The 15,247-nt window shown below is 41.5% G+C and overlaps 1 protein-coding gene and 1 gene segment (V, D, J or C); both read left to right on the plus strand.

Annotated features, from left to right (window-relative positions):
- LOC104989474 overlaps positions 1-5,062 on the plus strand; it is a gene marked incomplete at its 5' end in the record, with an annotated part of 13,802 nt that extends 8,740 nt beyond the window's left edge. The window contains 4 exon segments of the C gene segment in view: positions 1,367-1,426; positions 1,739-1,786; positions 2,073-2,123; positions 4,463-5,062. Coding sequence covers positions 1,367-1,426; positions 1,739-1,786; positions 2,073-2,123; positions 4,463-4,605 — 302 coding nt within the window.
- A 1,154-nt stretch (positions 5,063-6,216) lies between these two features.
- LSM8 (LSM8 homolog, U6 small nuclear RNA associated (S. cerevisiae)) overlaps positions 6,217-15,247 on the plus strand; it is a 44,599-nt gene continuing 35,568 nt past the window's right edge. Inside the window, exon 1 of the mRNA XM_010841145.1 lies at positions 6,217-6,269. Within this exon, the coding sequence (XP_010839447.1) occupies positions 6,217-6,269 (53 nt within the window). The remainder of the gene's footprint in view (positions 6,270-15,247) is intronic.

Consider the following 15,247-nt stretch of genomic DNA (forward strand, 5'->3'; position numbering starts at 1 on the left):
GGTCATAGAGGATCCTGCTGTGATGTATGTCGGAGAGTGTTTTGCCTATGTTCTCCTCTAGGAGTTTTATAGTTTCTGGTCTTACGTTTAGATCTTTAATCCATTTTGAGTTTATTTTTGTGTATGGTGTTAGAAAGTGGTCCAGTTTCATTCTTTTACAAGTGGTTGACCAGATTTCCCAGCACCACTTGTTAAAGAGATTGTCTTTAATCCATGATCTTTTAAAAATAATTTTGTACTAATATGGTTGTATTTTTCTTTGACATTACTCATGAATAAAATTCTCACTTCAAGTTTTATCAAGCCAGATAACTAAAAATGTGATTTGATCTATTTTTTTTTTACCCCTGGAAAGAAATGCTGAGCTCCTGTAATAAAAAGGTCATTGTTAAGAATAATTAAGATCTCTAGAAGAGAAAATGTTTTTAATGTTCACAATGGTGGAATTCTGTTGTCTTTGCATAGGTTGGTTTCTCTTTCTAAGGCTTATTTTTAGAGTACTCTCCACTTGCTCTGTCTCATTTAATCCCCAACAACCATCCTTTGAATGGTGTCTCTGCCACCACTGGTATCACCGATATGACTCTCCGCCAGTTACCCTCTAATTCTTACTTCCTCCTTTGTAACATGGAATCCTCCAAAACACAAATCACTCCAGTGTCACTGGGGGATTAAAGAAGATAATGCACGTGAAGAGTTAAGCGAGTGCCTAGCCCAGTTACAGTCACTCAGCTATTAACCTTGTTAACATTGCTTTCGTTATGCCCATAAGCTCCACAACTACAGAAAAATCATGTCCATGAGCCAAGGATACCAAGGATGTGTGTACTTTGGAAAGCTTCAGCGCTTTCTTTTGCTTGATGGGAAATATGCCTTAGCCTAACTCCTTCAAACGTGGGATTCCCTTGAGGACTCTAGCTTTGAATGACTTTGATTTGGTAGCAATTCTTCATCTTGGCAGTGGGTGCTGAAGTTATGGAGCAGCCACTTTTCCTGATTACTTGTCTTTGCAATAAGTATTTCTCCAACACCTACTTTGTGGTAAGCACAGTGCTAGGAGCTATGAATACAAAAGGAAAATAGGATGCCATTGGGTATTACCCTCCAGTTATGGTAAAATGTAGCCTTCACGAACTTCAACATTTCCATGTGTAGAAAACTATATGCAAATGAAATCTATGAATTACATGGAATCAGACCAACTAGTTTTGGAACTGTAGGGCTCATATTTTTAATAACTGTCTCTCTCAGCAGATTATCTATATACATACATATATATGTATTATACAATAACACATGTATAAACACACACAATGTCAAATAATGGGCACAAATGATTGACTAATACTTTTTTCATTTCTTGTAGTTGTCAGCTCAATTGTCCCTACCACTGAGTCTCCCAGTGACTGTTTAAACCATGAAAGCAGTAAGTTTTTGTAGATGATTGCCTTTATGTCATGCTTTAGTCTTTTATTTCCTTTCTAATCTATTTATCTTTTGAACTTCTCTGGCTAAAAGTACAAAAGACCAACAATTATCTGAAATTGTGGGGCTCATTGTCGTAGTTTTAATGATATCTCTTCTGTCTCACTGTATCTCACTGACTATCTCACTGTCTCACTATATATAAATATATATATTTATATATACACAGATACACACATTTTACATACATATGTACACATTGTAAAATACTGGGCAAGGACAACCAATTAATACTTGCTTCCATTGTTTCTAGAAGTTACCGGTACTGGTTCTAAAAAAGCTTGTCTGAAAGATGAAAGTGGTAAGTTTTTGACTTGGTTTGCCTTTACAAAATCCTACAGCATTTTTTCCCTCCTGATCAAATTACCTCTTGAACTTCCCTGCTTAATGGTAGGAAAAAGCAATTATTCCTGGAATTGTGGAGTTCATACATTTAATCAGAGTATCTCTCCTACTTGTGCTAGCAAATTTTACCTTATATATACATATATATTAACACACATATACTTAATCACATATGTGCCACTGTCTAATAACAGATATGAACAATTGACAATACAATTAATACTTGCTCTCCTTTCTTCTAGAAGTCACTGCTGATAATAATTCTACAAAAGTGTGTCTGAAAGATGAAAGCAGTAAGTTTTGCCTTTGTGTCATGTTACAGCACTTTTCCCCTCTAAATAAACTTAACTTTTGTACTTCTTTGGTTTAAGATAGAAAGCCAGAAGTCTGGATATTGTAGAATGGATGGTATCATATTTTAAGTAATTCCATCATTCCCTAAGAGTCATCTTAGCACAGTAAATGTTGGTTTTGGAGTTTTGAGGATGTAGTGATAGGTTCTGAATTACTTCAACAGTGGGCTTCACTTAGTTGTGTAGCTTTTGTTTGTAGTGACTAGAGAAATGCGATGTCAAGTTGCTTCTAGACATTTGAGTTTTAGCCCTTGTTTGCATATAATACATGAACTGACACTGAGAGCTTGATATACACAAAGTGTATTGCTATATCTTTCACATATACTCTGTTTGCTCCCTATAACCACTCCTATGAGGTGGTACAATATTTTTGCAACATTTTGCAATCAGGGCAGTGTGCCAAAATTAGTTCAGTCCTTTGTACAAAGTCACACAGCTAGATCTGGGGATTCAACTTAGTCCATCTGAAACAATGGTTCACACAACTTACTCAGTTCTCTATTCCTCCTCTAAGAGGTAGACATAGAGCAAGACTCCCAAAGCCAAGGTCCTGAGACAGGATGAACCCACGGGCAGGGGGTTAAGTGCATGGGCTTCTGAACATCACAGTCCCCAATACTTTTATTATTAGCTTCATGAAAAATGGGTAAATTAGTTACATTTCTGAGCAATACTGCCCTCATATGCCAGTTGGAAACAATAATAGACTGAACTCAGTTATTGGAGATATAAGATCACATATGTGGAGTGTCTCCAACAGGGTATCCATTTAGCTGGCACAGAATCAATACTAGTTGGTGGCCCCTTCTCCCTACATGAAGGTTCCAAGTGCATTTAGAATCTCTGGCTCTAGCCCTGCTGATCCCTCCTCCATTTCAAGTATCAGGGGGCCCAGAATTCAGCTAATACCTGACCTGACTGAGGGGAGTTAGTTATAAGCAGGTCACCTCCTGAGATCCTTTCCATACCAAATGCTACTGATTCTGGAGTTCTGACTCTATGAAGATGAAGTGTGGGAAAGAGAAATTTCCATAGGAAGAAACTCAGTCTTGAGATTAATTGGGTAGCCAAGTCAGGCCCATCATTAGTGCTGTTAATTGTTTTTTGACAGCATATATTTCTTGCAAAACTTCAAGGACACATAAGCGCAATTATCCTATAACATCACAGCCATGATGTTAGACATTCAAGACAGACAGGCAAGTGAAGCATGAGCTCCTGATGTTTCAGGAATTTTGGACTAAAGACCTTCTTCCATTTAATAAAATATCCTCTTTACCAAAACCTTCTGCCCACTACACTGTATCACAACCAGATTTCCATGACTTGTATCCTTCTTAGGAACCTCATTTATTCACAACATATAATGGCTCAGATCCTTCCAAATGAGCAATTAAACTTGATATTTATGCTTAACTTTGATGTCTGGTGTGTCAATTGCACACAGAGTTGCAGGATTACACAGCAGCTAAGAATGTGTTTTTCAAAGTCATGTTGCTGGGATTGAAATGTGGTTTCTGGTACTTTCTAAATGTGTGACCTCAGGCCAATTATTTTGCTCTGTGCTCAGTTTACTTGTAAAATGTGATTGAAACTAATAATCTCATGCTCTGCTTTGCTTAGTCACTCAGTCATGTTTAAACTCTTTGTGACTCATGGACTGTAGTGCACCACGTTCCTCTCTCCATTGGGATTCTCCAGGCAAGAATACTGGAGTGGGTTGCCATGCCCTCCTCCAGGGGATCTTCCCAACCCAGGGATTGAACCCAGGTTTCCTGCATTGCAGGTGGATTCTTTACCATCTGAGCCACCAGGGAAGCACAATAATTTCATAGGTTATCTTAAAGCTTAGATAAGAGTAGAATTTTACATGCAAAGCTCTCAAAATAAGTGTTTGATTAGTCATTAATGAATATAACCTGTTATTATTACTCAGCGATGCGGGAGCGGGGCAAAAAATGCTAAATGTTATTTATCACAAATATTTTTCCTTTTGGACTCATTCTTTAAAAACACAACTTTTTTTTTTTTTTTTTAATATTTTGGAAGAGTCTAGTGAATTTAGCTGAGGTTGTTGATTGACTTGAATTGCCAACTGGATTCTGAATTGTCCTGGCAGTGGTGGTGCTCATGGTGCTTGTACTTGTTTTCTTTGGCGTTTGGTGGTGCAGGGGTAACACTTCACAGTAGGTCAGCAGAAATAATTATGACCTCCTCCCACTACTGTGTATTGACCTTTCAAAAGAGCAGGTAACTAATCAAATGATTTCTCCTAGATACCCTGCAGCTGCAGCTCATGAACACCTCTGCCTATTACACCTACCTCCTTCTCCTCCTCAAGAGTGTGGTCTACTGTATCATCATCACCTCCTGTGTGTTTCGGAGAACAGGCATCTGCTGTGACGGGAAGAACTTGTGATAGAGCGTCCCCGAAGGAGTCAGCTTTCCTTAATCATCTGTTGATACTGAAATTCTCTGCTTGCTTTTTGGATTTGGTTTATCTCAGTGTATATGTGTTTTTTCCCCTATTATGTCATTATTGTGTAACAATTTTTCAAACACTGGGCAAACAGACAGTTCTACCCTGAAACAAGGAATTCTGTTATTACTCAGGGAGCAAGGCCCAGGGCGGGTCCAGGGGAGCCTCTCCCACCACTGTCCCCACCCGCATCAGCTCCTTCCACCCCAAGTCCTCGTGCCTCCGGGGTGCACTAAGCGGGCAGCTCCCCATCTCCTCCGTCAGCATCTTCCCCAAGACCATGGTCTTGACCCTCCCTGTTACACATCCTGGGGCAGCCAGCTTTGCTACTTGAACTCTCTACTTTCTTTTTCATAATAGGCACAATAAGTAAAAAAATAAATAAAAAGTCCACACATTTGTCTGTGTGTACTTTAATTTTATGAAATCTAACCAAGGTAAGAAACATCATGACAACTGAGCTATCAAATTCTGCATGGTTGTAATAATGGTCAATACCACATATCTAAGTCTTTCCCTGAAATGGTGGCTATGGTGCTTTCTTTGGGGCACTGGGGCAAATGAAGGTGCCCAGGGTCCTTCTCTTTCAAAGTCACCAGATTCAGACTCATCATTTTGGGACGTTCTGATGGTGACAGTGTGACACCCATCATGCCTTGCACCGAGTGTGCTCAGATTGTACCAGTGTCTCACAAGCACTGAATCCTGAGCCTCACATTAACCCCATGGGAACTGCTCCAGCACCAGAAGGTCATTCGGTGGAGGGTGAAGCACACAGACCATGACTCCCAAGGGTCTGGGATTGAACCCTGGATCTGTATTAGCATCCATGTGACCTCAGGCAGTGATCTGCACTCTCTGTGCCATCATTTCCTCATCTGTGTAATGAAGTCACAGTGCCTGTGCTCAGTTTACCTGTAAATGGGATTGAAACTAGTAATCTCATGCTGTGCTGTGCTTAGTCGCTCAGTCATGTCCAACTCTTTGTGACCCCAAAGGGTAAATGAATAAAAAAGTTAATGATGCTTAATCCATGCAAGTTCTCAATAACAGCATCTACTGGAGGTAGCTCTACTGCAGAAATCATAGATTTCACATGTACAAAAATGCACTGATATTCATTTCAAAACTTACTTCCCCACAAAGAGATTAGATGCAGATGGAATAGGGACTCAGTTTCTACTGTTCGTCAGGAATCCCGTTAATCATCTAAGAATCCTTGAAGGAAGGAACAGTTAGAATCCACAGTTTATAGGTTGGAGAGGTTAATTTGTCTGTTCATGGTCATTATTTTATAAGTAAGAGTCATTCAAGTTTTTCTGAACTCAGAGCCCATATTTTGTTACCTAGTATCATGTAGCTTTCCATTGACTCAATTTCTATTGGGGGAAAAAAACAAACAAACACAGCAGAACAGAAAACGCACTGCTTCCTTACTAAAGGCTTTCTCTAGGGATTCATTGAGGATTTTCTTAAGGACATATGGGTGCATCTGTCTTCTCCTCGTGTATATAATCTGGTATCACCATAGCTGCCCTCTTGATTGTCAACATGGTGGAAATTCTGCCTTATTCTGTGTGTGTAGACTTAGAACTTCTTTTAAGGTGAACTATTTGTTCATGTCTTTCAACCATTTTTTTCTATTAAGTAATAATACTAACAATCAGAACACTCCTAATACGTATTTCTGTGTATTTCTATAAACAGAGACATAAAACAAGAAGTTCAATTCATGATAAAAGGGAGAAAAAATAAGTGAGTGTATATTTTCTATTTTCTCTAATGAATCCTTTTAAAGGAAAAATTTTAAGGTATTAGAATAAAACACTGTCTCATTTAAAACCAAGGAGGCTTTTTGTTTGTTTATTTGTTTATAATCAGCTTCAGTGTTTGTGAAACAAGTCCTTAGAACACTAAACAGAAGTTCCTCATTTGAAAGCAAAAAAGACCAACCAAATAGAAAGAAGATAGAGGAAATCCAGTTTAGATTGGCTCCACTCCTTGCTTCCCACTAATTTGATCAGACCTCTTTAAACAAAATAAGTCACTCTCATCTTAAAGATATGGAAATATTTCTTTACTGGAAACAAATAATGTAGTAAGTAAAGAAGTCAAGGAGTTCCCAGGTCATTCAGCAGTAAAGAAGATAGATAGATTAGTTGCTCAGTCACGTCTGACTCTTTTTGACTCCATGGACTGTGGATTGCCAGGCTCCTCTGTCCATGAGATTTCCCAGACAAGAATACTAGTGTGAGTTGCCATTTCTTTCTCCAGAGGATCTTCCTGACTTAGGGATGGAAACTGCATCTCCTGCATTGCAAGCAGATTCTGTACCATCTGAGCCACCAGGGAAGCTCTAGCAGTAAAGAATCCACCTGCCAATGGACAGAGGAGCCGGTTGGGCTACAGTCCATAGGGTCGATATAAGTCAGACACAACTTAGTGACTAAACAAGAATAACAACAGAAGCCAAGAAGGGAAACTTGCTTTGGCTATTGTACATACTGCTGCAATGAACTTTGGGGTACATATGTTTCCTCAAATATGGTTTTCTCCAGATATATGCCCATGAGTGGGATTGTTGGATCATGTGTGGCATGCTCGGTTGCTCAGTCATGTCCAACTCTTTGTGACCCCATGGACCATCGCCCAACATGTTCCTCTGTCCATGGGATTTTCCAGGGAAGAATCCTGGAGTGCTTTGCCATTTTCTTCTCCAGGGGATCTTCCCGATCCAGGATCATATGGTAGTTCTATTACAACATGGATGGATTTAGAGATTATCATACTAAGTGAGGTAAATCAGACAGAGAAACACAAATATCCTATGGTATCACTTATATGTGGAAAGTAAAATAATGATACAAATGAACTTATATTAAAAAAAGAAACAGACTCACAGACTTAGAAAACAAATCTATAGCTATCAAAGAGGAAAGAAAGATGGGGGGAGGGTAAGTTAGGAGTTTAGCATTAACACATACAAACTATTATATATTAAATAGATGATCAACAAGGACCTACTGTGTAGCACAGGAAACTCTCTTCAATTTTCTATGATAACCTACATGAGAAAAGGATTTGAAAAAGAATGAATATATGTATTAATATAACCGACTTACTTTGCTGTACACCTGAAACTAACACAACACTGTAAATTGACTATATGCTGTGTGTGTGTTAGTTGCCTAGTCGTTTCTGACTCTTTGCAACCCCATAGAATGCAGCCCCACCAGGGCCCTCTGTCCTTGGGATTCTCCAGGCAAGAACACTGGGGTAGGTTGCCATTTCCTTCTCCAAAAGGAACTATAGAAAGAAAGAAAGTGAAGTCGCTCAGTTGTGTCTGACTCTTTGCAACACCATGGACTGTAGCTTACCAGGCTCCCCCATCCATGGAGTTTTCCAGGCAAGAGTACTGGAGTGGGTTGCCATTTCCTTCTCCTGACTATACTTTGCTGCTGCTGCTGCTCCTAAGTCACTTCAATCGTGTCCAACTCTGTGCGACCCCATAGATGGCAACCCACCAGGCTCCACCGTCCCTGGGATTCTCCAGGCATGAACACTGGAGTGGGTTGCCATCTCCTTCTCCAATGCATGAAAGTGAAAAGGGAAAGTGAAGTCGCTCAGTCGTGTCTGACTCTTAGTGGCCCCATGGACGGCAGCCTAACAGGCTCCTCCATCCATGGGATTTTCCAGGCAAGAGTACTGGATTAGGTTGCCATTGCCTTCTCCTGACTATACTCTAATATGAACTAAAAATTAAATTTTAAAAATGGAAGCAATAACATTTTAAAAAGAGGCTAAACCTACATATCTCTGAAAATTTTGTGTAGCTGATTTCCCTGCCAGGGCCCTGCTGGGCAGCGTCTCTTGTGATTTCCAACTCTCAGCAACTTCCTGCCCCAGCTGCCCTGGGCTGCCCTGGCCTGAGAGGTGCAGAAAGGGGAGGGCATTGGGGGTGGCAGTGGCAGCAGGAGGGCGCTGGTGTGGGTGATGGGGTATCATTTCCTCAGGCTTCTTTGCTCATTTGCTCAAAACCACATTTTGGTTGATTTGTGGAAAATGTTTAAAGGCAAACAGACTCTACCAGTTGGGACTGTGCAACAGCTAGCTGGGGTGTCACAAAGAAATGAGAACAGTTAAACCACAACCAGCTTTGCTCACTTTCAAAGGTCACAGTTAATGGAAGAAAAGAGTTCTCTACACAGGCATGTGATTGTTAGCAAACAAACTGCAGGCTGTGGCTCAGGTTCCCCATTATTTCTGTATGCATTTCCTCCACTATGTCCATTTAAGAATCCACCTGCAGTGTAGGAGACCTGGATTTGATCACTGGGTCGAGAAGATCCCCTGGAGAAAGATATGGCAACCCACTCCAGTGTTCTTGCCTAGAGAATCCCATGGACAGAAGAGCCTGGCAGGCTACAGTCCATGGGGTTGCAAAAGAGTTGGACACGACTTAGTGACTAAACCACCGCATACATCCTATGTGAGCTGGGAATCTTACCCCCAAGGTGTCCAGATGCTGAACATCATCCACAACAGTGTGTCCATCCACACTCAGGACCCTGTTCTGGAGGAAGGAGCAGAAAGGACTCCTTGCAGCATAAGATCATCCCTGATGTCTCACCAGCCACCTGGGCTCTTCCATGATCTGTGACTTACTGAGGCTGCTTCTTCTTGGTCTCATTTTCCCAGTGTAGATAGGGTGACACAAAATCCCATCCCTGAAACCAGTGACATGGACAGACCACAGGTGTGGGCAACAGCAATCTGCTTTGTTCCTCAAAGACAGTAGTAAGGAGGCACCTGTGCAATTAAGTGTCGTATATGGAGTCACCTAAGTCCCGAGAAGCCTGGTGGGCTACAGACCATGGGGTTGCAAAGAGCTGGACACAAGTGAGAGACTTCACTTTCTTTCTTTCTTTCTAAGTCCCCCTAAAGGGACAAAATGACTTCAGAGTCAACCTGAGCAAGGCTTACTAGAGGACAGTAAGTCAAATGACAGTGTTATGTGTGAATGAGCAGAGGGCTGCTCAGCAAAGTCAGTGTGAGTAGCAGATGTCCCCCTCCCCTCCCCTTCCCCATCCAGCAGGTCCAGGGTGGGGGTCCAGGACCCGGACTCCATCTATCCAGTCCCAGAGGGAAGCAGGGCTCCACTGCTGAGGTCACAGCTTCAACTCTGAGAGTCTGACCTCAGGGCATATTCAAGTCACATCGTTTGTTCCTCTTGGTCTCTGCTCCAAGAGCCAACATGTGGGATGCCTTGCCCTCCTAGGAGGACTGGCCGCCTTTAACTGATGCTGCCAGTGCTTCAGGGGTGGAGTCCCTTCTCAGGTTGAAGTCACACTCTGATGTCCAGCTCAGGCCCCATCAGTGGTCATGCTGTAGATGCAGATTCACTCCTGACACAGGACGTTCTCATTGTGATGACACCAGGGAATTCCTGAGGTTTTAGTTCAAGGCCAGACCCTGGCACTTCCCCTCCCCTTGTCTCCATGCAAGAAGCTCTCCCTGGTGAGGCCCCGGGCTCCCAGGGAGCCTCCAGAGGCATATCTGTCCTGTGGCACATTCTTAGACCAAGCTCGGATAGAATTGATTAAATCCACACAAACGGCCAGTTTTTACCCAAACCAGCATCACTACCACTATACACAATTGGGTATTTCTTGAATAAAACAATGAATAATGGAAAAATCTAATAGGCATGCTGGCTTCTCATGAAGCATTAAGTTGAATACATTTTTATTTGAAAAAAAAATCTCACAATATAATAGTTAAACACGAGGGAAAAGGATGGCAAAAGATTTCATAGAGTAGGTTCAAACTAAGGGGACTCAAGACTATTTCAGAAGATATGTCCAAGAGAGAGATATCATTTCATTTGTTACTTTTAAAATTTGTACACAGAACACATGTGCATGAGTTAAAAGAACACAAGAGAAATGTAAGGTCATAAAGAAGAAATACAGAGATCTGAGACATGAAAAAAAATTCCATTCTGCAAATCAAAATATAAAATGTCTGGCATTTTTTATATGTATTCAGCCATCTTGTCTTCCTGTTGTGATTTCAACACTTTAGGCCAAATACATAATGCAAAAGAAAAAAACAAAACTAATCATTTTGATATGCTCAGTTTTAATACTTTTATAATTATATAAATACAATTATACAATTGTACAATTGGCCAGTTTCCCAAAGCAGCAACATTACCACTATACACAATTGTGTGTTTCTTGAATAAAACAATGAATCATTGGGAAAAAACAAAAACAAAAACCTTGTAGACATGCTGCCTTCCCATGAAGTATTACATTGAATATTCCTGTTTGAAAACAAAACAGCTTACAGTATTGCTGAGTTCATTTTAATTCAAACTAGCCATACATAAGGGGAAATAATGGCAATGTTTCAGAGTAGAGTTTCAAAGTACTATTTTAGATCATACTTCTAAGAGAAAGATACTGTTTCTGGTGACCTTTTATATGTATTCATATCCCTTCTGTTCCTCTTTTGTAATTCTAACACTTTAGGCCAGATATATAATTCAAAGCAAGAAAAATAAAACTATTTTGATATATAGGAATTTGTTACTTTTAAAATTTGTACACAGAACACATGTGCATGAGTTAAAAGAACACAAGAGAAATGTAAGGTCATAAAGAAGAAATACAGAGATCTGAGACATGAAAAAAAATTCCATTCTGCAAATCAAAATAAAAAGAGATTTTCCTTACAAAGAGATGCTATTCCAATTTATTAAGAGCTCTTTTAATTAGGAACACAGCCCAAGACTTTCTGCAACTATTACTTAAGAAGTCAGACTCAGTCTCACTGAGTATAGCATGGATCATATTATCTTACCAGCCACAGGCAGGTGACTAAACATATGTGGATATGGTACCATGATGGTGAGGGGTTATAGTCAATAAATTGTTTACTAGCCATTGAATAACAATAGCATGGGTATAACCATTTCAATGTTCAGGTGGGAGACCCCCATGTCCTTCTTGTGACTTTCAATGAGGGTTTCTTCCTGCTTCAAAAAAGAACACAAAACTATTTGAGATGTAGTGTAAAAAGGCAGTGTTACATTTTGCCCTGTGTTTTTATAAAGATGTCTATATACTGAACATTGACTGTGTTTAAGACACTTAAAGAACCATGTGGAAGGTCACAGAAGGATTTATTTTAAAGCTTTTTAGAAAAGGATCTATTGTTCACATGCCCACATTTATATGTCCAAACTCTGTTGTAGAAAGACGGGCATGTTGGGCACCTTCCATGGGATACATGGCTTCCAACCACTGCTGCTTGTTTTGATTTCCATTGTTATTTTTCTATGTAGATGTCACTTCAGTTATCAATTTCTTTCCACTTGTGGTTCAGACAGTAAGAAATCTGCCTGTAATGCAGGAGATCTGGGTTTGATCCCTGAATTGGGAAGATCCCCTGGAGAAGGGAATGGCAACCCACCCCAGTATTCTTTGCCTGGAGAATCCCATGGACAGAGGAGCCTGGCTGGCTACAGTCCATGGGGTCACAAAGAGTTGGAAATCATTGAGAGACTAACAGTTTCACTTCTTTCCACTTAACCTTTACCATGGCTGGGCTAGACATCTCTGGATGGTATAAATGATAGCTCTGGAATATTCTTTCAGCAAGTATTCTATTAGCTTTATATTTGACCGACACCTCACCAGCTCAATACAACCCAAGAGCTTTCATTGTGGGACTCATGAGGCTTGCATTTTGGTTACAGCTGAGCATGTCTGAATTCCAGCTCTGGAACTAGGTCTGCTCTTCTGCTGAAGGACCCATAGCTTCCCTGCCCAAGCCAAGTCCTGTTTCTTCACCACACCCTCTGTCCCTTTCTCTTGGTCTTCAAAGTAGACTTAGCCTGAAACATTAGCATCACTTTACATACCCAGGAGGCCATGGGCACAATTAGCAAAACTGGAAAGGAACCCACATTTCAGTTGGAAGTCATGGCTACCTTTATTCTAGAAGCTTCATTTCTGGTGGATTCCTCAGCTGATCCTTCCCTGTGCCCTGCCTTCAACATTCCTGAGGATATGGTGCTGGAGCAGGAGGACTTTTGTTGGAGGATGGCTTCCAAGATTTTAAAAAAGGTTCAGAAATAGAGTGTGAAGTAGTCAAGGAGTATGGATTGGAGATATACAGTATCACTGCAGGGGGTGGAGTCATTTACTTAGGGAAGGAGAACAGGAGAGCAGTCAGCATCACCATGTGCTTCATCCAGTGTAGCTGCGTGGGTGGCATGAGCAGCAGAGTTGGATTTGTGTGTCCAACTGTTTGCAACCCTATGACCTGGCCTGTAGCCCACCAGGTTCCTCTGTCCATGGGATTCTCCTAAAGTGGGGTGAGTTCCCATTTCTCCCTCCAGGGTATCTTCCAGACCCAGGGATCGAACCTGTGTCTCTTATGTCTCCTGCATTGGCAGGTGGGTTCTTTACCACTAGGGCTACCTGGGAAGTCCCAGAGTTGGATTTAACTTGGCCGTGTGTGGATAATCACAGCAACACCTCCTCCCCCATCATCCTTTCCCAACCCTCATCTCCTCACAGAAATCTTAGCTATCTCCTTGCTAACGGAGAGGAATATTGTTCAGAGATCTTGGCGATTCTATCTCAGCTTTCAATATTTCTCCCAATGACGTCTTGCAAAAGTTTTGTTTTGTCACTCACTTTTTCTCTTCACATCCCACAATTCTTGTGGTATTTCCCCCCTGTTATCAGTATTATGCAATAGCGTTGTATCCTGACTAACCAATTTTCCAAAGGGGATGAAGACAACTGGGGGAGAAGTATAGTTAAGGCTCTAAAACTATGCCAATAACATTAAATATCATTTATTAAGCACTTGATATGTCCTAGGCATTTGACATACACTTCCAATTCTTTCAACAAATCCTTCATTTTAAAGGAATGGAAACTTAGAAAGTAAAATGAGTCACCCAGCTGATCAATGTCTGAGTTAGATCCAAATCCTGGCTTGCCTGCTCAATGGTGCTGACTCTGGACACTCCACTCTAACCTTTATTTGCCAAGGCAAAATTAAGCTTGTGTTGCTCCCGTTCCATCTACACATATTCAAATGTTGCTGGATGGGGCTTGCCTGCTGCTGCTGCTAAGTCGCTTCAGTCCTGTCTGACTGTGCGACCCCATAGACGGCAGCCCACCAGGTTCCCCCGTCCCTGGGATTCTCCAGGCAAGAACACTAGAGTGGGTTGCCACTTCCTTCTCCAATGAGTGAAAGTGAAAAGTGAAAGTGAAGTCACTCAGTCGTGTCAGACTCTTAGCGACCCCATGGACTGCAGCCTACCACGCTCCTCCGTCCAAGGGAGTTTCCAGGCAAGAGTACTAGACTGGGTTGCCATTGCCTTCTCCGGGGCTTGCTTACATATCTTTAATTCAAAGTGCTGCTTCTAACCTCTCTTTCCAGACGCCAGAGACAAAAATCCTAGTTTTCACATTACGAACCGAACTCATTCCTAAACACTGAACTTTTACTCCTGTCATATTCCCCAATTTTAAATCTCTGGATACATTCAGCTGTATTTACAATACCTTGGCAATGTTGACATTTGGGGCCAGGTGATTTTTGTCTTGTTGGGACCTGTCCTGTGCATAATAGGTTGTTTAGCAGCAACCCTGACCTCTACCCACTGGATGCTAGTAGCATCCTCTCCCTAACTGTGACGACCAAAAATGTCTCCAGATGTTGCCAAAGGTGTTATGGAAGTCAAAACTGTCCCTGGTGGAGAACCACCAGTTTAGAAGTAAGTGAAGTTGTTCAGTTGTGTGCGACTCTTTGAAATCCATGAACTGTAGCCTACTAAGCTCCTCTGTCCATGGAATTTTCCAGGCAAGAGTACTGGAATGGGTTGCCATTTCCTTCTCCAGGGGATCTTCCCAAACCAGGGATCGAGCCCAGGTCTCCTGCATTTCGGGCGGACACTTTACCCGCTGAGCCACTTAGTTCAGTTCAGTTCAGTCGCTCAGTCATGTCCGACTCTTTGCAACCCCATGAATCACAGCATGCCAGGCCTCCCTGTCCATCACCAACTCCTGGAGTTCACTCAGACTCACGTCCATCGAGTTGGTGATGCCATCCAGCCATCCTTCTCCTCCTGCCCCCAATCCCTCCCAGCATCTGACTCTTTTCCAACGAGTCAACTCTTCACATGAGGTAGCCAAAGTATTGGAGTTTCAGCTTCAGCCTCAGTCCTTCCAATGAACAAGCAGGACTGATCTCCTTTAGTATGGACTGACTGAATCTCCTTGCAGTCCAAGGGACTCTCAAGAGGCTTCTCCAACACCACAGTTAAAAAGCATCAATTCTTTGGTGTTCCCTTCTTCACAGTCCAACTCTCATATCCATACATGACCACTGGAAAAACCATAGCCTTGATTAGACGGACCTTTGTTGGCAAAGTAGTATCTCTGCTTTTCAATATGCTATCTAGGTTGATCATAACTTTCCTTCCAAGGAGTAAGTGTCTTTTAATTTCATGGCTGTAATCACCATCTGCAGTGATTTTGGAGCCCTGCAAAAT

This window comes from Bison bison, unplaced genomic scaffold, assembly GCF_000754665.1.
Source record: "Bison bison bison isolate TAMUID 2011002044 unplaced genomic scaffold, Bison_UMD1.0 scf7180017864156, whole genome shotgun sequence".
In the NCBI taxonomy this organism is placed as follows: domain Eukaryota; kingdom Metazoa; phylum Chordata; class Mammalia; order Artiodactyla; family Bovidae; genus Bison; species Bison bison.